This window comes from Martes martes (genome assembly GCF_963455335.1).
Source record: "Martes martes genome assembly, chromosome: 17".
NCBI lineage: Eukaryota > Metazoa > Chordata > Mammalia > Carnivora > Mustelidae > Martes > Martes martes.
The window spans coordinates 40,027,960-40,053,815 of NC_137905.1; the positions used below are offsets into that span (position 1 = coordinate 40,027,960).

Genomic DNA, 25,856 nt, shown 5'->3' on the forward strand with positions numbered 1-25,856 from the left:
GCGACGAACTATTTACTTAACCATAATCGATAAGATAGCTGCATTCTAGGGGAAACGGACAGGCATTATTCGATTTTTGAGATTCAGTCTAGTTGGTATAAGAAACAGTAGCAAGGACTAGGGCAGGAAACTGCATTAGGAGATATATAGGTCAATCTGTCCTCTCTTTTCATGCCCAGTGTGCTTGCAGAACTGTTTGAAGTTTGCAGAATCATCCTTTAGATTGTATTTTTGGTTAAGATTAAAATAGCAGTATACAATTTATAGATACTTATTCATTAGAAAGGTATCAGTAAAACCAATAGTATTTTGAGTCAATTAGTTAAATTCTGAGCTAAAACAAAATACACAATTATTGGGAGAAGTTTCCAGAGCAGTTTTTTTTTTTCAAACTTGTGCAAAATCATAGTCTACTTGTTAGGGAAATTATGTAAATTTGCATCACATGATTGGGTTGCATGAACATTCCTCTGAATTTCTTTTTCACATAGAATATTGGGAAATTTTTTACTGCCAAAAGAAATCATTACTTTGTTTCACCAAGAAAGAGAAATGTTTGATACTATATACTTTCATTCTTGGCCACAGCTGAATTCTGAAGATTGATCCAAGGGACTGTGTTAATTTCAGGAATTGATTTGAAAGACATTGGCTCTGCCACTTGACAGCCATGTAACCTTGGGTAAGTCACTTAAACCACACTGAGTGTTTCCTTATTTGTAAAGTTGTATAACACCCACCTGGCCTGATCCAGAGTGTTACTAAGATCAAACACACTAACATGTTTGACATAGCCTTGCTCTAAGGGGCTGTTACTCTTTTCAGTATTGATTCTTTTTTTTTTTTTTTTTTTTTTTTTTTTTTAGATTTTGTTTATTTATTTGACAGACAGAGATCACAAGTAGGCAGAGAGGCAGGCAGAGAGAGAGGAGGAGGCAGGCTCCCCGCTGAGCAGAGAGCCCGATGCGGGGCTCGATCCCAGGACCCTGGGATCATGACCCGAGCCGAAGGCAGAGGCTTTAACCCACCGAGCCACCCAGGCGCCCCTCAGTATTGATTCTTATACATTTATGTTCTCACTGAGATGTAAGAGGGAAATTGGTGTATTAAGAAAGGGGATTTAGAATCAGATAGGTCTGGATTCCAATTCTTAAACCAGTTATTACTTTACATCTGTGAGCCTCAGATTCCTTAAGTGCAAAAAAGAGGCCACTATTATCAGAAATAACACGAATACACAAGTCTGCATAGGCACTGCCCCCTGGATGGTGAGCACTTCAAGGACAAGGATTTCTTATTACTTATTTTTGTAGTCTCCAGCACTGTGCTTGGCACATTATAGGTGCTCAATAAATGTTAAATCTTAATATTGGTTAATGTTAGTTAGACCTTATGTCTTCGCCATGGCTGCCAAATTAGAATATTCTCTCAGGCTAGATGCCAACTAAGGAATTTTAGATTATGAAATTCATGTACTTGAGATATTGATACTGTTTTTTTCTTAGTGGCAATTAATCGCATTAAGCTAAGGAGATTTTAATTCAAATAAATTATAGCTGACAGTAAGATAAATCTATAAATAATGTGTAAGCAATCTCAAGGTAATTTTTTATAGACATTTCATAATTTAGGGACATGAAAGTTCATCCAGTACCAATCTCTTGTTTTACATCTGAGGAATCTGAATAAAACCCACAGAAACAGTGACTTGCCTAAGGTCACACAGCTGATTGAGGGTACTCTAGAAGAGGAACTTCTGCCTTTTGACTGGAGCAAAATGTTTTGTATTTTAGGATTATGATAATCTAGAAGAATGGGAAGTTGGTCATTACTTCACACAATCTTTGTCTAGTTGGGAAAGAACAAATTGTTAGTCTGAAAGAAAAAGTTCTTTATAGAATAGCAAACTGCCTTTGCACGCACACAGAAAATTACAGCCTTTCTCCAGTTCCCCTCAGGCCCACAAGAATTGTTCAACTTGATTTTACTTATGATAACCATATGCTATTACTGAAAGGAACTAATTAGATGTACAAAGAAACCAAGTAGTAAATTATAAGGAAAGAAAGACAACAGAAATAATTTGGTTCTTTTCTTGGGAAAGACATTAATTACAAGCTTAGGCTATGGAATACAGGTCTCCCCCACTTTTCAGTTTGCTTTCTGCCACTTTGCTTTTATGAAGGACCTAAAAATTACCTATTTTCTCTAACTGAAAGAAATCCGAAGATTTCACTTCTACAAAAAAAAAAAAAGATGAAAACCAAAAGTAGTTTTTAATCTTTGTTTTACAGCGAGCCATTAATAGAGGCAGCACATACACCCAGCAGCAAGAGTGGCCCCACCAAGCTCCTTCCCTGCCCGGGAACTGCACTCAGCATCTCAGCCTCAAGGCGCCAGAGCTTTGAACTGTGTCTGTGAGCATCTGTGCTTTATCTTGATCTGTTTTGTGCATTCGTTAGCAAGGTGTGTCCTGAGGTATCAGAAAAGCCTAAGAGGTTATTTTTTGGTTTGGGGAACACGCAAAACTTCTTCCATATAATATAAGGGTCATTTCTTCTTCACTTGACATCATTTCGGCTTCTAAAAGATCTTGTAGGAAGTTTCTGCTTTCAGGTAGCTGGGGAAACCTGTCCTGTCGTCTAGGAAAGATTTGAGACTGAGTGGAAGGATTGTAGAACTTTTCTGGCTTGGGATGCAATTTATATTTATTTATTTGTAACAATTCGGTATATTTTGTCTAATGTTATGTCTAAAGATTCCAAACAAGAAGCTCCCTACTTTGCTGATGGCTCTAGTCTTTCCTCTTTCTGTAAACCTTCCTATTCAGCCATATTGGTCTTTTCACTAACCAGATAGCAGGTTTATTCTTATTTATGAAAATATAATAATGTTATGGCTATTTTCCTTGTCGATCTTACCCTTGTGTTAACAGAATTCCAAAAGAATTCCAAAAGAGCAACTAAAGCACTCTGATTAGGATAATTCAAGGAGGATGTATTTATTAAGATACTCTTAATAAAGATGTAGGACTTCATAAAGATGTAGGCAAACTACAAGGATAATGCAGTTATCTGATGCTGGCAGTGTCAGAAGAAGGAAGAGTTACCAGAAGCAGGAAAGTCTTGCAGAGCCCCCCTGCCTGGAGAGAATGGCCTTCCATTGAACATAGCCAATCCAAGGTGACCTAGAGGGAGGGAACCAAGGACATGAATATCGGGATCTCACTCTGCTACCTCCCTCTGATCTCTTGTCGTGGCTCTCCACAGGCAACCAGAAACCAGAGGGCATGGGAGTCTAATGATGTAATACCTCCTGAGGCAGAGAACAAAGTGGAGAAAAGGAGACACTGAGCCCAGAGGGGCAGATGGTTGACATCTGGCACAGCCATCTTTTGGAATACACTATGCCTCCCATCTCTTCATAAAGCCTTTCCTTACCTTCCTAGACCAAAACTAGCTCTTCAGTTTTTATTAGGGTTTGGTCATTGGCTTCCGACTATTTTATCATGTGTACTGTTTCATTATTTAAAAGCTGTTAATTCTCTTTTAACTTCTAAATATGTTTGTCCTATCCAGTCAACTCAGTTTTAAACCATGAGTACTGTGATTATTTTTCCATAATTGTGTTTTGTTTAATGCCTTGCATGTAACAGTTTTTACTACAACTTTTTATTATGAGAAGTTTTAAACATGTACGCAGTAGAAAGAACAGTATGAGGAATTGCTAGGTACTCATCACTCAACTTCAGTTACAAAATTTGCCATTCCTACTTTATCCCCCGCCTCCACCCCCTTTGACCATAGTCATTTTTTAAAGTTTCATTTACATTGATCTGTTGAAGGTCATGGATAGTATGCACGTGTTCATAATCCATGTTGTCATCATCATTGAGCCACTGGGATTGTATTTGTACTCCTTATTCATCTCTTTTTTTTTTCCCCCAAATTTTACCTCTCTTGACGTGGAATCCCATATATATGTGCACATTGGTGGCCCGAAGTGAAATTTTTGTGAAAATTTAAAGGATTGGCCTTAAGGTCAGCTTAACTCCCTCCTTGTGTATACTTTATTATGAACTGTTTATCTAACCTTTTCTAACAGAGACTTTTGTTTAATGAGATGAGACTTGTACATCGATTCTGCCATGCAGACTCCAACTGGTTTTTCAGGTGTTTCGTGATGTATTTTATGTTGTCATATCTGTTTTATAGCTGCCATTTCTGTACTTATCCCCAAATGTATGCAGCCTCTAAAATGAAGTACTTACATAAATGTTCAGGGAAAATTGGAGCATCTGCTGCAAATTTCCATTAGCTCTTAATGCCTGAGCAGACACCGCTTTTAAAATCTGAATGTTTTGTCAGTTTCTTTTGTATTAGTCTTTTTCTTCAGATAAGATGAACTCCTCCTCCTCTTCGTTTTATTTTCTTTTTAAGGTTACACACTGAAATATCCACAGGGAGCAATTTGCACTGCTCTCTTTCCTATTCTGTCATTAAGTAGAAGAGGGATAACATGAATCACCTTTGTAGCCCTGTGGGTATGCAGAGTCTGTTGAGCCAATAGTCACTTGTCAACTTGCAGACTATCAATCAGCCTACATGGATGTCACATTTCATTGAGAAGGACACCTTAGGTCTACAGTAGACCACCAGATCTTGTGCAAGAAACTAAATGTCCAAGGATTCCTGTTACTAACAATTATTTACCTAATTTGCATTTAATAATTGAACCAAAAGAAAAAAAGCCTTGAGTGACCTTAAAGGGAAATCAGTAGTCACAGAAAGAGCCACAGTGCCCTTTGGCCTAAAAATGTGAAATTCTCAGGCAGTAAGGTGACTTACGAAGTCACAAAGGATTTTCCCAGAGAAACAAATTTTTCCCATACTGGTCCCTTCGTTAGTGACTTAAGATTGAGTATAGGGATTTAAAAATACTACTCTTCCTACTTGAGAAAGATGGAAAGGGACTACATAGTCTTTTGAGAGGTAATGCCCTCAGTTATTTAAGGGAGAAAGTAGCTAAAGGGCCAGCGGTCTGAGCTGGGGTAGCAGTCACTGTTGTAATGGCTATGGAATGCATTCCTTGCCATGAGTGCAGTTGGACATGGAGAAGAAAAGAAAGCTGATCACATTGGACAGAGTATCAGGGAAGGAGGGGAGAAGTAGTACTAAAGAAACCGAGAGTAAAATGTTTGCATTTTTGCCTGATGTGGACCTAGATATAGAAAGTTTGTGTGCCAGGAAGAGCAGAAAAATCAGAGAGGAAAAGCCATCACTGTTGCCAAGAGTAGATATGGGAGGACTGGCACCGCAGCTGGTCAGAGCACTGGTAGGGTCTAGCAGGAGTTAGGTCTGATCTTGGCAGGGCTGAAGGGCCCTTCCGTGTTGATTCAGCCACCTGCAGGGAGAGAAGCCATTATTCACCTCCTAAAATAAGAATTCAGAGCCTGTAACTGGAGTTTAAGAATAGTATGGTCTTTGGTCTATAGCTGGTGCCACTAAAAATTTTGCTGGCATTTATTGAATGTTGTGAGTAAGACTCCAGAATGCACCTAAAATGTGGAAAAACAAAACTTGTTGCTGGAAAAAAGCCTAAACTGAAAAATGTGATCCAAGTCAACAAATTAATCTCACTTTGAGCCAAAGGAAATGTTTGAAATGAAAGTACTGCCAGGAAATAGAGGATTCAAGATCTAGGCGGAAAGATATTGTGAGTATTTTTTGTTTTGTAACTTCCTTGGCTGTAGTGCATTGCTAGAACTTACAGAGAACCCCTTTTAAGGACTTTGAATATGTAGACCTGAAACACCAGTTGTTTTCCTTCTCTGATGCCCCTCTCCCTTTCAGGGAAAAAAAAAAGAAAAGAACGAAGAACATACATGCGTATGAGTAGTAGTTGACCACTAATACGGCCTCTAGGAAAAAACCACAGCATGGTTTGTGGTTTATCTTCAGGAAGATAAATCGAAGGAAGTAAAAGAAGGAACTAGATCATTGCTTTTATGTAGTTTCGTTTGCATAGTACTTCTCAAAATTTACTCTGCCCTTTACAAGAGGTTCACGACTGTATTTTCATAATTCCAAAGATCTGGGGAGGAAAAGCTATATGGTTTTAATAATAAAATTATAATTATATTTGGTATAAGAAGTTGTCTCCCGAGAATTGTGTCGATGACTTATTGGCCTTACAGAATAGTATTTTGTAGTAACCTGAGGTGGTTCCACATGCCCTGGGAATGCCTGTGTTCTTTCAGTCAAGGAATAGGAGTCCTGTTTTTTGGCATTGGCCAAAAGAGAGGGGTACTGATTGGACACAGCTAGATGTCTAGGGGAAAGAAAGTGAAGAAAAAGGAGTTTCAAATTGTTAAAGTCATTTCCAAAGAAAGAAATTGATGGAAAGATCATCATCAGTCTTGCTAGGGAACGGCACTCCAAAGAGAAGTTGTAAACAGTTTAAGTTTCTATTGGGCATACCCAGGTATAGTGAGTGATACGGAGCTCCCAGGTTAGAGAATACAGAGATTAGCTTAAACTCTAAGATTAGTTTCAATTTCCTGTAATTACATACCTGGGATACCTATAATCTGTTTATTTCTTTCTGTTGTATGTTATCGTTTCTAGATATGGAAGAAAGCAGCAGTGTTGCCATGTTGGTGCCAGATATTGGAGAACAAGAGGCTCTGTTGACTGCTGAAACTGTCATCAGTTCATCATTGGAAATTGATGAACAAAGAAAAGTTAAAACAGATCCATTAATCCATGTTATCCAGAAGTTAAGCAAGATAGTAGAACATGAAAAGTCACAAAAATGTCTCTTAATTGGGAAGAAACGCTCACGTTCCAGTACTGCAGCACACTCTCTTGAAGCCCAAGAACTTTGCGAGATTCCAGCTAAAGTAACCCAGTCACCTGCTGCCGAGATTAGAAAGACTGAGATGTCACAGATACACTTCACCCCTGGCTCTCTTGCCCAGAACGATGGGAAGGCTATGTCTTACCAGTGTAGCCTTTGCAAGTTTCTGTCGTCATCGTTTTCTGTGTTAAAAGATCATATCAAGCAGCATGGTCACCAGAATGAAGTGATTCTGATGTGCTCGGAGTGCCACATCACATCTAAAAGCCAAGAGGAACTTGAAGCTCACGTGGTAAATGACCATGAAAATGATGCCAATAGTCGCACTCAACCCAAAGCCCCACAGTGTATAAGCCCCTCCAACTCTTTGTCTCAGAGACCCGCAGAAAGAAAGAATGAAACCACTTCTGATACTGCCATGAGTGTGGACAGTCCGCAAGCTCACACTGCCCAAAATGCACCAGTGACAGAGATGGGTAAGAGGAAGTGGTACGCATATGAACAGTACGGCATGTACCGCTGCTTGTTCTGTAGTTACACCTGTGGCCAGCAGAGAATGTTGAAAACACATGCTTGGAAGCATGCTGGGGAGGTCGATTGCTCCTATCCAATCTTCGAAAATGAAAACGAGCCCCTAGGCTTGCTGGACTCTTCAGTGGCTGCTGAGCCTGGTGGGCTGGATGCAGTAGTCATTGCTATCGGAGACAATGAACTGAGTATCCACAACGGGCCTTCAGTACAGGTACAGATTTGCAGCTCAGAAACATTATCCTCTTCGTCCCCTTTGGAACAGAGTGCGGAAGGGGGAGTTCATCTAGGTCAGTCAGTTACTCTTGACCCTAACGAGGAAGAAATGCTGGAGGTGATTTCTGATGTGGAGGAGAATCTGATTGCCGACAGTCTGCTTTCATCTGCACAGAAGATCATTAGTAGCAGCCCAAACAAAAAAGGCCATGTTAACGTGATAGTGGAGCGTCTCCCAAGTGTGGAAGAAACTCTTCCGCAGAAGCATTTCCTCATGAATGCTGAAATTGAAGAGGGCAAAAACCTGAGCCCAACAGAATCCCAGATTGGGTGTGAAGGAAGAGATGAAGTTTATCGAGCTGATAAATGTACTGTTGATATTGGGGGCCTGATCATAGGCTGGAGCAGTCCAGAGAAGAAAGACAGTGAATTAATAAACAAAGGACTGGCTGCTGATGAGAACGCCCCGCCAGGCCGAAGGAGAACAAATTCTGAGTCTCTCAGACTACACTCGTTAGCCGCAGAAGCGCTCGTCACGATGCCCATACGAGCTGCAGAACTGACGAGAGCCAACCTCGGGCACTACGGGAACATAAACCTTCTAGATCCAGACACCGGACAAAGGCAAGTAGATAGCACATTGGCGGCATATTCTAAAATGATGTCACCACTCAAAAACTCCGCAGATGGATTAACTACTTTTAACCAAAGCAACTCGACGTTGGTAGCACTCCCAGAGGGTAGGCAGGAATTGTCTGACGGGCAAGTTAAGACAGGCATCAGCATGTCCTTACTGACTGTCATTGAAAAGCTGAGGGAAAGGACAGACCAAAATGCTTCAGATGATGACATTTTGAAAGAGTTGCAGGACAACGCCCAGTGCCAACCGAACAGCGAGGCGAGCCTGTCGGGAAGCAGCGTGGTGGAGTACATCCCCAATGCTGATCGGCCCTACCGCTGCCGCCTGTGTCATTACGCAAGCGGGAACAAGGGCTACATCAAGCAGCACTTGCGAGTCCATCGGCAGAGACAGCCGTATCAGTGTCCTATCTGTGAGCACATAGCTGACAACAGCAAAGATCTGGAGAACCACATGATCAACCACTGTAAAACAAGAATATACCAGTGCAAGCAGTGCGAAGAGTCTTTTCATTATAAGGTAAGTATTGGCTCAGGAAATCATTGAGAGAACCTTCGAATTTTTAGAGTCAGGAGGGAGCTTGGTAGAGAGAACCCGACCACCTCATTTTATAGTTAAGGAAACTGAGACCCAGGGAAGTTGGATAATTTGCCAGAGGATCCCGACTGAATTAGTTGGGACTGAAATCTGGGTCATCAGAATTTCTGGTGTAGGATTGTTTTCCCTGCCGACCGCCTCCTTAACAGTTTCTGTGTTTACTGCTTTAGTTTTAGCGGGGATATCTTTTTTTAAATGTGTTGATTTTAAATTGCAGGGTAATTACAAGGGAATGTACGGTGGAGGGATGTACACATATTTGATTTACACAAATGTAATCCTACATCATCAACGCAAAAAAATAGCTATTTTTCATCTTCCATGGCCCCAAAATGTAGGTCGTTCACTTGAGCTACACAACCAGCCAGTAGTGATCTGTATCATTGCAGGAGGGAAAATAAGCTGTTTTGGACTTAAAGATAGTAAAGTGGAAACAGAGCCACATGTGTTGCTTTATGGGCAGTTTAAGGGACTTTCAAGGACTATTTTGACTGATTTTCTTCTTACATGCTACCTTAAAACCAACAACCAGCATGAGATACTGTTTCTGTAAAGGAAACCGGACTGACTCATTAGTTTCAAACTTTCCTTCTCTCGTGTGTCAGTTGACTGTTCGGTGGGGGGGAAGTGTGCTTAAAGGGTAGCTGGGATGTAGGCTTTTTCTCTCAGATTCCCCAGAGTTGGGGGTCTAGCTCAGGAATAAAGTCTTTGTGTCTGAGATTGCACTGCCTACTTGGGTTGCCCTCATGAAAATCCGAAGTGGTCTCCGGCTACCAGACAAGCAGTGCATCCAAATGGACAGCAAAAGCAGGTTCCCGAAGTTTCTTTGGCTCCTGCATTCTTGATTGGTGGAGGTGGAGGAAGAAGATTCCGTGGACGAACGGTTCCATTTAGGTCTCTCTTGCACATTTAGTTGATATTGAAAGACAAAAAATACCAGGAGTCCAGCAAAACAGTTGCCGTTTGGATTTATTTTTATGAAAGCATTGGGTTATTCTGAGTGCTCTGCTCTTTCCTCCGCTGGCAGGCCAGTGAGTAAGTGAGTATGCACGTGCCATGCGTAAGCAGGGGGTAGCAGGGGATTCCTCTCGGAAAAGGCACAAAGAGCTGCCTTTTTGATGAGACTGTGATTTCCCTAGCGCATTGCTTCCCATAAACTCAAATAAGTCAGGTAATCTTTTAGCACATTTGATTTTAAAATACTGATAATGTGTTTTAGGTAGTAGGCCATGAAAGCAATTAACTGCTTCTCCAGTCTCTGAGTAACAGTGCAGGTGTATTTATTGAAGGTTACATGTGAATATTTCTCAATTTTTTTAGAGTCAGCTGAGGAACCATGAGAGAGAGCAACACAGTCTTCCAGATACCTTGTCAGTAGCAACTTCTAATGAGTCAAGGATTGCCGGTGATACAGCTGATGGAAAATGTATTCAGGAAGGTATCCATGCATTTTTTTTTTTTGTCCAGGCTGCATGACTCGCATAGGAAGTTTTCTTAAAAAGCTCTTAGATGTCGTGTGGGTTAATTTCAGGACTAAAGCTGCCTATATTCTCTCTTTTCATACTGTGGAGTGAATCTTAACCCGTGTTCCTGAGATACTGAATGAAACACTGTATTAGTAAGTACTTGGCTTCAACACTGTAGGTAAATAATAGGTTGAAATTTATGCTGTCCTGTAAGAGCCAAGTCCAGCATAAACCTTTGGGTGACATACCAGCAAGCTGGGGAAGCTTTTGCAGACGGCAGGCTCTCACCTCAAACTTTAAGTGAGGCTTCCTGCTGAGATCTTATTCTTATCCAAGTGTGGCTGCCAGATTTCATCTGCATTATTTAAAAAAAAAAAACACAAGATCTTTTTATGCACTAGTTAGGTACTAGTTGGCCGAGTTTCTGCTAATAGGAATATTAGAATCAAAAGATTTAATTAGAGTTCCGTGAAAAGGCGGATGCCACATCCGGAGAATTAGGGATAAAGCGTAATAAACCGTGCTTCCTTGCATCAGCTCTCTTAAATTGATATACTTTAAGTGTCTCAAGTGCGGTACATAGTGTTTATGGGAAATAAAACATATTGGGGTGACTTTCCTTTTTAGATTTCCCAAGAATTAAAGTTAGAAACAACTGCAGAGTAAAATGTTTTACCGTAATGTTTCATTAAATTATACCCCAGAAAGCATAACTGATTCAAGAATGTTTCTGAAAGAACTGATTTTGACACCACTGTAGCACCAAAATTCCCTTGTCAAACAGATGTCATCCCTGTAAAACTATCCAAAACAAAAGGAGTTTATGACATAGCATCTGTTTCTGCAATAGATGGCTGAGCTAAAACAGTTTTGTTTCCTTTTTACAAAATAGCCCTAAATGCCTCCTTTTATTTTAATTCATTATGTTTCCATATCCCCCTTTAAAGGAGACATTAAAACATTTGATGTCATTGGACCATAAATCCCTAATGAAGGAATAAAGTAAATACTACTCAGTGGCACCACCTGCGGTTAATACTAGTGGTGGAATGGCTTTTCTAGCACCATCTTCCAAAGCAGTAATTTATAAAACTGTCCAAATGGGTTAACAAATTAGAACTCACAATTTTAATAAAAAAGATTAAAATGTCAGCTCAAAATTAAAGTAACCAGTTTGAGCTTTACGGCGATAGCATCTGTCCACCATATCCCCATTTTACAGCATCTTTTCTTTGTGCATTCTGCTGTTTCTTGGGGTTAAATGTATGGACTTAAACTGCTTGCCATGTCTGTTTTTCTCTCACTTCATTCCATTTTTCTTCTCTGTGATAATAGTAAAATGCTTCAGATGACTGATAACCTCCTGCATACTTACACTGACACTTTATTAATTCAGTATTAGATCTTTGGAAATCCGGTTGTCAGGCCAAAAAACAAAGTGTTTTGCTCACAAAGAAGGTCAAAGAAATTCATGTCTTGCTAGAACTTCTTTAGCCATTTAATAAAATTAATGAACAAGTTGGGGGATGTGTGCCTCAGTGGTCCCCAGCCTCTGCCTCTCCCCACTCTGATGGCACAGATAGCATAGGACATGTTTTTGACTCTGAGACCCAGTGTAATGGTATTTCAGACATTCTTTCTGCCAGAAGGCATGGAGTGCCCATCCTGAGCTCGCTGCCAGCAGTCCAGTGAAGGCATCCGGTGCCTGTACGGACTGCAGCCGGGGAGGAAGACAGAACCGTACTGACGGGGGTGTCAGCCAACGTCACAGGTGCTCTCCTAGAGCCATGGGCAAAGCACTTTCATATGGTGCTCCTTCGTGAAATTTAATTAAATTGTTCCTTATTGCAAACATAAAATTCACGAAGCCCTGGAAATTCGGCATAAACAGAACACACAGATCTCTGCCCTCAGGGGAGTCTACAGCTAGGGCCAGGTCAAGAGATCTAACACAAACACGCAGGAGACACGCAGACTGCCATGAAGGAAGAATAGAGGGTTCTCTGCTTACTGAGTAAACCATGCTGGGAGGTTCTAGAATTTCCATTTTGTAGATGAGAAAACTGAGTCCTCACCAGATAAAATGCTTTTGCCCATGATCACCCTGGTACTAGGTGGAAGAGCAAGGACAAAGCCCAGAGTTTTGAACTTTTAAATCTAATATTCTTTCCACTGGAAACAGTTGCTTGAAGTAGCACGGGCTCTCATTCTGTGCTATATTAAGTTTTTCCATCTGTCATTTTTATTAGTTGTCATTGATCTGTAATATTTCTCACACAAAACCATTATCCGATATTTCACACTTCATTTTTTCAGGCTTTTTTTAAAAAACTGAATTTGGAACAGTGCCGCTTCTAATCAAGTCCAAGTTTTTAACCTACCAATTAAGAGTAATACTTAAATTATAATTATGATTAGTGTGTATATTAATGTTGTAGACTTACACCAGGAAATTAGGACATTTTGTTCTGCCTGGCAAAAGTAGTTACTGGCAAAAGAAAATTTCAATTTTAGAAAGCTTAAATTTAACTTAAGGATTTTCTTTGTTTTGTTGAAATTTCAGCGTGGGTTTCTTTTGTGCCACCAATTTTACGATTCTGTGCTGTGTGCTAGTGTTCTACCTAAGCTTCCTTCCTGTTCTGGTTTATTCTCCAGCTTTCCATGCTTGCTTTGTTTCTGAATATAAAGCAGTCAGGCTGTGAATGGCCTGCGGATTTTGTGCTTACAGAAGAGTAAAGAGAGTGTTGAATATCTTCAGGAACAGTTTTACATGATCAAGGCATCCAGCTTGTTTTGTCTCAGGCTTACCCTGATTAAAACTACCCAGCCCTGTTGCTGCAGAGTGAGGGTGGTAACATGGCCTCTTTTCCATTGGATCCATGTGTCCTGGATTCCAGAAAGTGGCACACTCATGTTAGTGATAACACTTATCCTTGTCACCTGCCTGTTTGCTGGGTGTGATTATATGATACTATTAAGCACTGAATAGTTGGTGCTGGTTTTTCCTTCGGCTGTTGCACTGATAGCTGGCTTTCAGTTGTAAAAAAAAAAAAAGGAAACCCGCAGGGTAAAAAAGCCTTAGTCTTTTTTTTTTTTTTTAAGATTTTATTTATTTATTTGACAGACAGAGATCACCAGTAGGCAGAGAGGCAGGCAGAGAGAGAGGAGAAAGCAGGCTCTTCACTGAGCAGAGAGCCCGGTGCGGGGCTCGATCCCAGGACCCTGGGATCATGACCTGAGCTGAAGGCAGAGGCTTCAACCCACTGAGCCACCCTGGCGCCCCAGCCTTAGTCTTTTTATCTAGAGTTTGTTATATATGCCTTGCAGCATACTGTGTAATGTATTAGAGTATGAACTCACAGCTTATTGGCAAATCAGTGTTTCCTTAAGACAGTGTATCCAGTATCAGACCACCTTTCAGATCAACAGTGTATCTCTGGTTAATTCAGCTGCTGCACAGTCAGCAGGGCAGCTGGCATCAAGTTTATTACATTCTAGCATTTTGTACAAGGTTATGCATAAACTAACCCAATGTATCTGTGTTTACAGGTCAGATGATATTCAGCTTATATCTGCTAATAGTCTAGTTGCAGGAGAACCTGGAAAGCCGTGTTCAAACTTGTTAAATTTTAATAAATGAGGCCTTGATTGAAATATTAGTACTGTGTGTTATAAATATTCAGTTACAGTGGAAACTGTGTCATTTGTAGCTAATCAGTGCATGTTGCTAAAGCTCTCCAATCCCTTGTCTAGGGACTAAGTCTTCAGTCCAGAAACAGTATAGATGTGATGTGTGTGATTATACAAGTACAACATACGTTGGAGTCAGAAACCACAGACGAATCCATAACTCTGACAAGCCATACAGGTAAGTGTGATGATCCTAGAGTTTTAATGCTTGTATTAGAATATTTTACGCTAAAGAAAAAAATAGAATTAAAGATTCATAACACCTGTTTAAATGCGAGGTAGGTACAAAGAAGCTCACTACTGGTTTCATGAGTGTTATCTAGTTTGTTAAGAAATATGAACTTTAAGCTTTTGTCTTAGGACAACTGACATTTCATCTAGTTGAAATAGAGGAAGATATCTACATCTGTCAGTTTGATGTTCTCAGTTTCATGTGGGTATAAATTACCGTAGTAATCTTCAGTGCTTTGAGTACATTTCAGTAATTTGGAGGTTTAACTGCTCCATATTCCAACAAAAGATGCTTAAAACTTAAAAGCAATAAAATTCCCTATGAAAGAGGGTTTTTTTGAAAATTAAGCTATCATTTAATTTTGTTACTGGATTTTACACAAAAGCCAATTCTAATACTTATTTTCAGGAAATAAAGACGTTCTCAGGTGATCAAGATAGAGAAATAGAAATCGTTATTTCTTTTTTTTTTTTTAAAGATTTTATTTATTTGACAGAGAGAGAAATCACAAGTAGGCAGAGAGGCAAGCAGAGAGAGGGGGGGGAAGCAGTCTCCCTGCTGAGCAGAGAGCCCGATGCGGGGCTCGATCCCAGGACCCTGGGATCATGACCCGAGCTGAAGGCAGTGGCTTAACCCACTGAGCCACCCAGGCACTCCAGAAATCGTTATTTCTTAAGTACACTTCAGCTCTTGAGAATAAGCTGCATGTTGTTTGTGTGCTAAAAGTACAGACATTTTTGCAGAAGTTGGTCCCCCTGTCCCAAGGCAATCTGTTCCACTTGCAGCCACAATGGAGTATCAGGACCCTACTCAAAGCTGAGACCGTCACTGCGACTAATTGCACTAGGCCATGGGCATGAACTTTTTCAGTGGCTTATCAAAACCTGTTTCACATTTTAACTTCCCTCCCCAATTTTTTTATATAGGTATGACACAGTGTGTGGGAAACTTGCCCACTGTATTAGTAGCTAAATGAAAACCTGACAGGCTGTGCCTGAAAATGCCATTATTTGATGCTATAGTATAACACTTGTTATACTATATGAATGAAAATGCCATTATTTGATGCTATAGTATAACATTGGCAAACTTACTTATAATCATTCTTATTTATTTATTTAAAATCAGTCCTCAGTATATTCATTTGCCGAGTCTCATAGCTTTATGGAAGGTGTTTGGCCTTACCTCAGTGTGTGTTTATTTCAAACATTTTTAAAACTAGGATCCCTAAGAAAGATTTTTCCCCAGAATACAATGAAGGCCATTAACCATTATCAACAACAACTTCATGCCAGAAATTACAGATGAGCAGTAATAGGTACTTAGCGTGTATCATTTGTGATTGACACTAGGAACATTTAGAAGAACATGATGGAAACGGGACACTGGTTCATCTGATGAGAGGAGAAAGTTTTGCCTTTATATTTTGGGTATCTTTATTTTTAAATATAATGACATACTGTGCCAAATTCATGTGATCCAGGCAAGAATAAAATAACATTCTTTGGATATAGGATTAGATTCATTGAGGAGTATTTATTGAGCAATACTACGTTCCAGGAGCTGTGCTGGGCTGTTAGAGTATAGTCATGACAAAAAGGTTATTATACCTCTTTCATGAAATTTGTAGATAAACAATAAATAAGTGAACTCTCAAATAAACAGTTATGATAAGTTTATGAAAGATTCTGGATCTGTAGAGGAGCCAGAATCTACCTGAGTAGAGTAGTCTCATAGCTTAAAAATGGATTTTGATAGTTTTTGGTGTCCTAGAGTTTATGTTTTCTTATGTTCTTAAGATATTCACAGATTCCTGGGGTTGCTTGTGATTGTCCTAGGGTCTTCCTACCAGTGGGCAGTGTACTATGAGAATCTTCCTCCTCTTACAAGAAAGTGGCGTCCATGTGTTACTTTCCAGGATTATTCACACTGCACTTGGTCACTGGGTTTAGCCTGAGTGCTTATGTCTTAGGAGAAATGTCGTATGTCCCGCTCCCTGTAATTATGAACATTTTCTCATAAGTCTTATTTTTAAACAGTCAAATCTTAGATACTTTAAATCCACATGGATTGTGAATTAACACACTGTATGCCAGTATGCTTCTAGGACTTCCTCTTCTTTGTCAATACTGCTTGACTCAAGCTAATTAGCATCGCATTCTCAAAATCTCATTTAACCCGAGTAATCACCATAGTCTTTCTAGCCAGTTGAATGTATGCTTCATTCAGTTTTGCCGCCTTATACACTTACTGGTCAGAGTTTGGGCTGCTTTTCTCAGAATCCAATGCCGTATGCATTTCTGATTACCTACTTTTTGTTAAGAAACACGCTTACCAGGAGCAATGATGAATTTTTTACAGAGTTAGAGTGCCTTGTTGTGCAACTTTTAGTCTATGCACAAGGGCAGAACAGGTGCGTTGGTGTTTTAATGTGGCTGTTATGTAATAGGTTTTCTGCAGTATGCATAACTGTTTTTTGCACAAGCCTTTCCTTTTTGTGCTTCCATTCCAGTCCTTCACGGAACCCATTTGTGTGATCTGGGCAGTCCCGCTTCATGTACTAGTTAAGAAGAGCCTAGTTCCAGGGGCAGATAGTCCTGCGATTGAATCTGAGCTCTCTGAGTTAATTGCACATATTACGTTGGGGAAGCTATTTCACCCTATTATGCTTGGTCCTGTCTTTTCTAAAATGAGGATAATTAAGGCACCTGCTTTACAGGGCAGGCATGAAGACTAAATTCAATACCATATGCAACATCCTGTCACAAACTAAGCGCCCAGTAAGTAAGATTCATTGGGCCCAGTTTCTGTCCTCGTCCTCTCTCACTGATTCATTGTGTAACATCACCTCCCTGAGCCCCCTCCCCAGAAATGCTATTGACCTCTCATTTTAGAAACAAAGAGTAATCCTATTTCTGGATAGACAGACATAGCTTATTTCTTTTACAAGAGAGATGCTACTCCCAAGTAGAAATGTCACAGCTGAGATCCCTGTGCTGTGTTGCCTTAGAGGCGACCCAGTGTCTTATGTAGCACTCATGCTTTTGAGTCTCAGGCCTGGGCCACAGGTGTGCCCAGCCGGGTGACCTTGTGGATATTATTACAGGCTAAGCCTGCTTTCCCATATGAAACGGGAGAATACTGCCTTGCTCATAAAGCTTTGTGAGTACTGAGTGAGGTGAGTTGCATTAAACGCCCACCATATTTCCTGGGGCATCGAAGGAGCTGGTTTTCTTCTGTTGCTCCTGTGCTTCCAGGGTCATCTCAGAAACTCTGTCCCTGTCACAGAAGGAAGAGAGCTATTTGCCATTCCTGTGTGAGGACAGGGAAGGATGAAAAAGGCATCATCCCACCCCAAATGTTGCATTAACAAATGCAACAAACTTTGTTTTTCAGTGCTTCATTAAGGAATTTCCATGTAAACCATATACCTGATGTTTATAACATTGACCCCACACTTAAAGGGCTCCATTCAGGATTTTCAAATAGTAGATTATCCTCTTAAGTTTAATGTTACAGTTTTAGAATTCCCCCTGGTTTACATCCCCCAATATCACTTTCGTGACTGGCTGGAGATGGAAGATGGGATGACAACACATTTTCCTCAAGTTACCAACTTCCCTTCTCACTGTCTAACATTGAACCAATTCTCCCTTAAAAAGACAATTGAAGGGCACCTGTGTGACTCAGTCTGTTAAGCATCTGGTGCTTAATTTCAGCTTGGTCACGATCTCAGGGTTGTAAGACAGAGCTCCACGTTGGGCTGTGCACTGGGCATGGAGTTCCCTCTCCAACTGCCCTTCCTCCCCCATAAAGAAATTAAAAATTAAAATAAAAAAATAAACACACTTGTATTAGTCCTTATATTTTGAAACTACACCATGGCATGCCAAGAGGTAGGAGAGGCAACATGACAAAGAAGGAACAGGCTTTGGACTAAAGTACTTGGTACACTGCCTGGCGTGTATTAGGTGCTCAGTAAATGTTGACTGATAGTTTTTCTCATCTATGAAATGGCTCTGGTTCTGTAAGTTGTGTTTTGCAGATAAACATATAGTGGAATTACTATGCTTTTTCCTCCTTAAGGAGAAGAGCTGCCTACATAGGTATGTTGAATTTTACCTAGGCCAAAAATACCCAGTATTTCCCTGCAGATAATGCCTTGTGAGCATTCTATTTTATATATACAAGATTTTCTTAATTTATTTGAGATAGAGCATGAACAGGGGCAAGAGCAGAGGGAGAGGAAGAAACAGGCTTCCCACTGAGCAAGGAGCCTGATGCAGGGCTTCATCCCAGGAGCCCGAGGCAGACACTTAACCAACTGAGTTGCCCAGGTTCCCTGAACATTCTTTTATGTGTTTATGAAACAAAGCCATTTTCATTGGGTTTATGCCAAGGAACAGAGTATCTAGGTAATAAGGCATGGATATATGTTCTGCTTTGGTAGATGCTCAGTAGTTATCTAAAATGTACAGTGGCTATACCAGTTCATATTCTCACCAACACTTTGTATTGTCACTCTTTCATTTTGATCATTCTGGTAGGTGTGGAGAGGTATGTTGTTCTGGTTCTAATTTGCATTTCCCTAATGATTTGTGAGGTTGAGTATCTTTTCACTTGTGTGCTATTGTCTGTTTCTTTATTGGATTATCTGCTGTTTTTCTTACTGGTTTGTAGCAGTTCTGTGTTCAGAATACAAGTTCTTTGTCTGTTATGTATATTGCTCATATCTTCTAAACTATGGCTTGTTTTTCTACTCACAGTGATGTTTTTGACAAACAGAAATTTCTATCTTTAATATAGTCAAATTTATTAATCTTTTTCTTTGTAGTTAGGACTTCTGGGTCTTTATACTCTGAAACTGATACTGGTGTTTTTGAAATAGCCTTGTGAGGTACATAATTAGAAGTGAAAATATGTGCTCATAGAATAATGATTCTGATTTTCAGGGATGCACATCAGCTGGATCTAAAATACTGTGTATTTTGTATTAATGAGCCTAGTTTTCTAATATGACACTAAAACTAAAGAAAAATACTTTTTAAAAAAACAAAATCCAGGAAAGTTTGGTGGTGTTTTTTTTTTTAAGTTTTTATTTATTTATTTGAGAGACAGAGAGTGAGGGAGTACAAGCTAGAGGAGGGGCATTGCAAGAGGGAGAAGTAGGCTCCCTGCTGAGCAGAGAGCCTGATCTGGGGATCATGACCTGAGGCAAATGCAGACACTTAACTGACTGAGCCACCCAGGCACCAGAAATCCAGGAATGTTTTTAAGCAATGGGAATGACATTTTGGAATGATAAGGCTGCCTCTCCTTATAGTCAGTCATTGAATAAAGTCTGGTCTTTCTATAACTATAAAAATATTAGAAATTATAATCGTCAACATTTTTTTTTAACATGGGCCAAGCAGTGTGCTAAGCACTCAATTTTTGTCAGCTCACTTTTAATCCTATAATAGCCCAGTACTTAGAAATATTGCTGTCCCAATTTCATAGATGTACAAACAGGAACTGGGTAGATTAAAATTTCCCTGGGTCTCTCAAGTGGCTGAGTCGGTGTTTGAGCCCTTGCTTGTACAGGCTGTGCCACTTTGCCTGTCTCAGGTATGCCAGAAAACTCTTGGTGATGCCACTGCATGCCAAACCACCCCAGTTTAGTGGTATAAAACAGCAGCAGTTTTATTATGCTCAGGGATTCAGAAAGGGCACTACAGGAATGGCTTGTCTCTGTTCCAGAAGGCCTGGGGCCTTAGCAAAGACTTGAAGGCTGGAGATGACCCCGTCTGAAGGCTCCCTCCCCAGGCTGATGGTTGCTACTGGCTGTTGGCGAGGGCCTCGGCCTGGGCTCTCCGCAGGAACATATGCACGATTTCTCCTTGAGGACATCCCTGCTGTGCCAGTGCCTCAGAGTGAATGCTTAGATTACCAGTAGACAGGCACTATATTACTTTTATGACCTCCCCTTAGAAGTCACAGACCATCACTTCCACTAGTTACAGACTTCTTCAGTCTCAATATGAAGGCATGTTGAATTTCAGTCAGTTTTCTTGGCTTGGGGAAAAACTCAGACTTCTTTGATTTTTTTTTTTTAATTTCTTTTAAGGAAACAGAACAGATAGTTTAATTTGAAGGAAAACAGTATGTTTTGTTTTAAAGGGATGGACCAAAGAAGTTCGTTTTTCACAGTGGCATAAAGATTTCTTAGATTCTTCACAAAATTTAAAGTGGCCACTTTTCTGAACCTTAGTTATTTATTCCTTTGAAAACGTAGGAAACAAATGTGGTAAGACAAACCCTACTGCAGAATTTTTATCGACATCTTTTTATGCATATTCAAATCCTCCTCAGGTCATTTCAGATCTTGTAGAATGTCCCAAGTTCTGCTTTCTTCTACCTAATCCCTCAAGGCAGTTGTTTCTAATTGAATCAGACCTGGAGTAAGGTCCAAGTTCAGTCCCAGGCCAGGGGAATAGGGTGTTTGAACCACATTCTTATTTTCTTGGTAACTGACCCATGAGCAATAAGAGAAAGCCTATGGAAAAATTGGGTTTTTTTCAGTTTTTTAGCCAAATAATGAGAAGCCACGTGTGTTTTTCTACACCATCAGGCAATTAACTCAGTTCTCAGCAGATGCTGACTGGGCGAGGGGTCTTACAAATTGAACCCTGGAGATAGCATCAGGTTTCAGTGGTGAGGGGCTCCATTCCACAAGACTGTCCCCACTTCCTTGTTGTTACCTACGCTCCTAACCAACTCACCATAAATCAGACGTTTGCTAGACCAGCTCACAAAACTCAGGAAACCAGTTTACTTCCGCTTCCCAGTTTCTTTTGAAAGATATAAAGGATACAGATGAGCAGCCAGATGAGAAAGCTCACAGGGCAAGGCCCCAGAGGGGCAGAGCTTCCATTCCCTCTCTGGGTACCACTATTCCAGCACTTTCATGTAGTCACCAACTCGGAAGCTCTCAGAACATCCTTTTGGGTTTTATGGAGGCTTCATTACTTAGTCCAGCCCCTCTCCTCCGGGAAGGGGAGACTGAAAGTTCCAACCTTCTACCTTCCAATCCCATGCTTGGTTCCTCTGGCAACCAGCCCCCATCCTTAGGTTACCTTGAGAGGGTCAGAAGATTACGTCATTAACAAAAGACATCAGATTCCTCTCCTGACTTAGGAACTTCTAAGAGTTTTAGAACTCTGCTAGGAATGGGAACAAAGACCAATATATCTTTTTTTTTTATTCTTCAAGATTTTTTATTCATTTATTTGTCAGAGAGAGGGATGAAGAGCAGAGCACAAGCAAGCAGGCAGTGGCAGAAGCAGGTCCCCTGCTGAGCAAGGAGCCCTATGTGGGACTCAGTCCCAGGACCTTGGGATCATGACCTGAGCCAAAGGCAGACGCTTAACCGACTGCCACCCCCAGGCGTCCCCCAAATATATATTTCTTACTAGAAATCACGATATCACAGGTTTCTCCATTGACTGTCTTTTGGTTGCCAAAATAGCTTTCTTGCACTGGGAACAAATCTCATTTTTCATACAAATGTGGATGTGACTTTATTGGCGTACGGAGTAATAGGGTTCTTTCTGGTATTCCAAAGCTTTGGTCCAGCCTTATTCGGAGGCTGCACCAGCAATTGATCTGTTAGGGTGCTCACTTGTTTCTGAATGTTACACGTACACTTTGCTTTGATAGATTGGAATAACTGAGGTACCAAAGGGGATTGTCATCAGAGCATCAGGTAGGTCCACTAAAAAAGCAAAACAAAATTGTGATAAGTGATGTCATGTAAGTGTGCTGCTGCCGTTCCTATGTCAGTAGGGTTTTTTGCTTTGCTTTTTGGGTTTTTTTATTCTTTTTTTTTTTTTCCCAGTATATAGAGTAATTGGAAATAGGGATGTTGATGGTCTGCTGGTAACATGGTTAGAATGTTAGACATAGATAGCCATCTGTTTCAAAACATTTTTTTTTTTTGAGGTACTGCATGTATTTTGGTCAGGTTGGTATAGGGTCACCTGTGCATTTTCTATCTCATGGCATATATACTGTGAAGGTCAGTAAAGGGAAGCTTCACTAGAATGGAGTTTTCAGGTTCAGCAGGGGGAGCTCTCGGGCCCTACCACTCATTGTCAGTTGCAAACCCCAGCAGGAAGACAAGGACCTTGCAGGTGGATACTACTTTACTCTCCCAGCAGGAGAAAGAAAGGCTTACCTCCTCACCACCACCCAGCCAGCACAGGCAGTGACAGATGGTCACAGCTCCGCCACTGAAAAGCCACTATGCTTCCAGTTCCCAGTTTACCCCAGTGGATTTTTTGTTTATAACAGTCTTCCTAACTTTGTGCTTTCCTCTGTGAAAAGGCATCCCTATTCTTTGTTCAGAAGACTTGGTTTTGCCAAACTTCGTTTGCCCCGGATTGCAATTCTCTGTTATTCCTGAATAAACCCAATTTTTTCCCTGATAAATAACTGGCAGCTTTATTTTTTTTTTTTATGTTAAGACTACCTTCATGAAAGAAGATAGACAATAAGTAAACAACAGAATTTCAGAAAAATAAGTGTATGGTAAGCAAAGTGAATAAAACAAGATGATCGTATAATAATAGTTCACTCTCATTTTTGTAAACTAAGAGAATTTGGTTTCCTCCATGGAATTGTAGAGGGAGAATGCAGAGGGAATGGAAAGTGGGGAAATAGTGCTTTAGCTAAAGGAAACCTGTTCTTTAAAAAGCAGGTAGAAATAAGTGTAAGCTGCCTATACCAACTTCGAAGTTGGGGTTCTCCTATAGTATCCTTCTCCTCTAATCAGTTGAAAATTATTTTAATAAGTGCTTAACCTTATTTACCAGTTAACCAATATTTTCCCACTTTTTTCATATCTGGATCTTTCTGTGAATATTTGCCATTGTTTGTGTCCCTTCAGAAAATCCCTTCTACCAACCTAAGGTCGATGCTCCTAGGATTAGGGCTTAGTCATTCCATACACTGCTCTTGCACACACTCGCACGCTCTCTCGCTCTCTCTCTTCCTCTCTTAAAGATTTTAAGGACTTCCTCATATTAAAAGATATTGAGGGGGCTCCTGGGTGGCTCAGTTGATTAAGCGTCCAACTCTCGATTTAGGCTCAGGTCATGATTTCAGGGTCGCAAGCTCTGTATCAGGCCCTGCGCAGGGTATGGAGCCTGCTTGGGATTCTCTCTCTCCTTCTCCCTTGGCCCCCCAACACACACAAGCATACTCTTTCTCGGGGGGAAAAAAAAAAGATTACTATAGTAAAAAATTTTGTTTAAATGGTTATTGAATTTCTTTAGATTAAGTCTCAGCAACAACAGGGAAAATACGACTTCTCTTTTGATCCTTTCAAATGGTGAATGATAATAATAAATTTCCTAATACTGAGTTCTCTGTATTCCTGGAATAAGCCTCCCTTCATCATGGTATATTATTCTTTCAATGCACCGTGGGAATCTCTTCGCTAGCGTTCTATTCAGAATAATCTGCGTTGATATCCGTAACTCAGATTTGGTATGTAGTTTTTTTTTTCAATTGTCCTTGCCAAGTTTCCGTATCAGTGTGATTCTAACTTTGTAGAAAGACTTTGAACAACTTTTTTAAAAACTCTCTGGAACTTGAAGGCCCAAGCTAATTTGAATACAAAGAAACTGGCTCTTTTCTGTTGACTTTAGACTTAGGACCCAGTAGTCCTTTGAAGAGAACATTGATACTTCATTTCTTTCCCTAATTTCTACTCTATCTTCTAAAAGAATGAACACATACTGGTGCAAATATTAGAGTTTATGGGCAGTGTTCTCAGTGACTTTTTGTATCAAAAGCTTTAAGTGCCTAAAATTCTTACTATAGGACTGTCAGCCTTTTTTAGTAGTCTTTATTTTTTAGAGCAGTTTAGGTTCACTGTAATATCGAGCATAAGTACAAAGACTTCCCATATACTCCCTGTTCCACGTATAGCCTCTTTGATTATCAATATTATTCGCCAGAGTCATATATTCCTTACAGCTGATGAACCTGCAATGACAAATCATTATCATCCAAAGTCCATAGTTTACTTTAGGGTTCACTTTTGGTGGACATTCTGTGTGTTTGAACAAATGTATAATGACACGTATCCACCATTGCAGTAATAACAGTATCACACAGAGTAGTTTCATAGCCCTAAAAATCCCCTGTGCTCCCCCTGCTCGTCACCCCCCCCAACACACACACACACTCCAAACTCCTAGTGACCACTGATCTCTTAACTGATTCCATGGTTGTACAGTGTCCCTTCTTCAGCTTGGTTCTCCTTCAGTATTTGTTGGCTGTTCTAGATCTTTTTCCTGTCTTTTTTTTTTTCCTACCTATTTGGGTTTAGTATGCTCTTATTTTTTTCCCCTAGTTTCCTAAAGTGAAAACTTAAATGATTGATTTTAGATTTTTCTTTTTATCTAATCTGTGCATTCAGTGCTGTCAATTTCCCTCCAAGCATTGCTTTTGCTGGATTCCACACATTTTGATAGTTGCTTTTTCATTATTTCAAAATACTATGCCATTTTGTTCACTTTAAGTGTGTTGTTTAATATCCAAATATTTTGAGATTTTCCACTATTTTTGTTATTCTACCTTAATTCCATTGTGGTTTGGCAGCATGGTTTCTCTTCTGTTAAATTTGTTCAGGGGCGTTATGGCCAAAGATGTAGTCTGTCTGGGTGAATATTCCGTGTGAGTTTGAGAATTTGTATTCTGCCGCTGTTGGGTGAAGTAGTCTATAGATGTCAGTTATTCCCAGCTGATTAGTGGTGGTACTGAGTTCAGTGATGTCTGCCGATCTGTGATAGAGAGGAGCTGCTTAAGTCTTCCACTGCAGTAGTGGGTTCATCTGTTCCTCCTTGCAGTTCTATCAGTTTTTGCCTCATACAGATTTATCTTTTGTTTGGCACACCATATTAACGACCATCTGTCTTGGAGAATTGACCCCTTTATCATTATGTAGTGCCCCTCTTTTTCCTCAAGTCATGATCACTTTTCTTTACTCTGAAGTCAGCCTTGTCTAAGATGAATAGAGGACTCTTGCTTTCTTTTGATTAGGATTAGTGTGGTATCTGTATCTCCATCCATCTACTTTTCATCTCTATGTGTATTTATAGTTAAAATGGGTTTTTTATGGACAACATGTGGTTGATTCTTGTCTTTAATCCACGCCCAACTACCTCTGTCTTTTAATTGGTATTGTTAGACCTCTGCTGTTCAAAATTATTGTGGCTATCCTTGAATTTGTATCTACCATATTTGTTACTGTTTTCTATTTGTTGCCTTTGTTCCTGTTTTTTTCTTTTGCTCTTTTTCTGCCATTTGTGTTTTTGATCGAAGATGTGGTATGATTTCATTTTCTTTTCTTTTTTAGCATATCAGTTACACTTCTTTTTTTACTTTTTAGTAGTGGTTTCCCTAGACTTTGGAATATACATTTACAGCTAGTCCAGATCCACATTCAGATAACATTATACCAACTTCATGGGGAATACGAGTACCTTATAATAAAATAATCCTAATTCTGGGCACCTGGGTGACTCAGTCGTTAAACATCTGCCTTCAGCACAGGTCATGATCCCAGGATCTTGGGATCGCC

At 40.1% G+C, this 25,856-nt stretch overlaps 1 protein-coding gene across 1 annotated transcript in view; it reads left to right on the plus strand.

Moving 5' to 3' along the window:
• The first annotated feature begins 588 nt into the window (after nt 1-588).
• Nucleotides 589-25,856, plus strand: part of ZNF507 (zinc finger protein 507) — a 33,301-nt gene continuing 8,033 nt past the window's right edge. Inside the window, exons 1-5 of the mRNA XM_080827907.1 lie at nt 589-682; nt 2,295-2,466; nt 6,627-8,761; nt 10,160-10,277; nt 14,059-14,173. Of these exons, the coding sequence (XP_080684033.1) occupies nt 6,629-8,761; nt 10,160-10,277; nt 14,059-14,173 (2,366 nt within the window). The 5' untranslated portion in view covers nt 589-682; nt 2,295-2,466; nt 6,627-6,628. The remainder of the gene's footprint in view (nt 683-2,294; nt 2,467-6,626; nt 8,762-10,159; nt 10,278-14,058; nt 14,174-25,856) is intronic.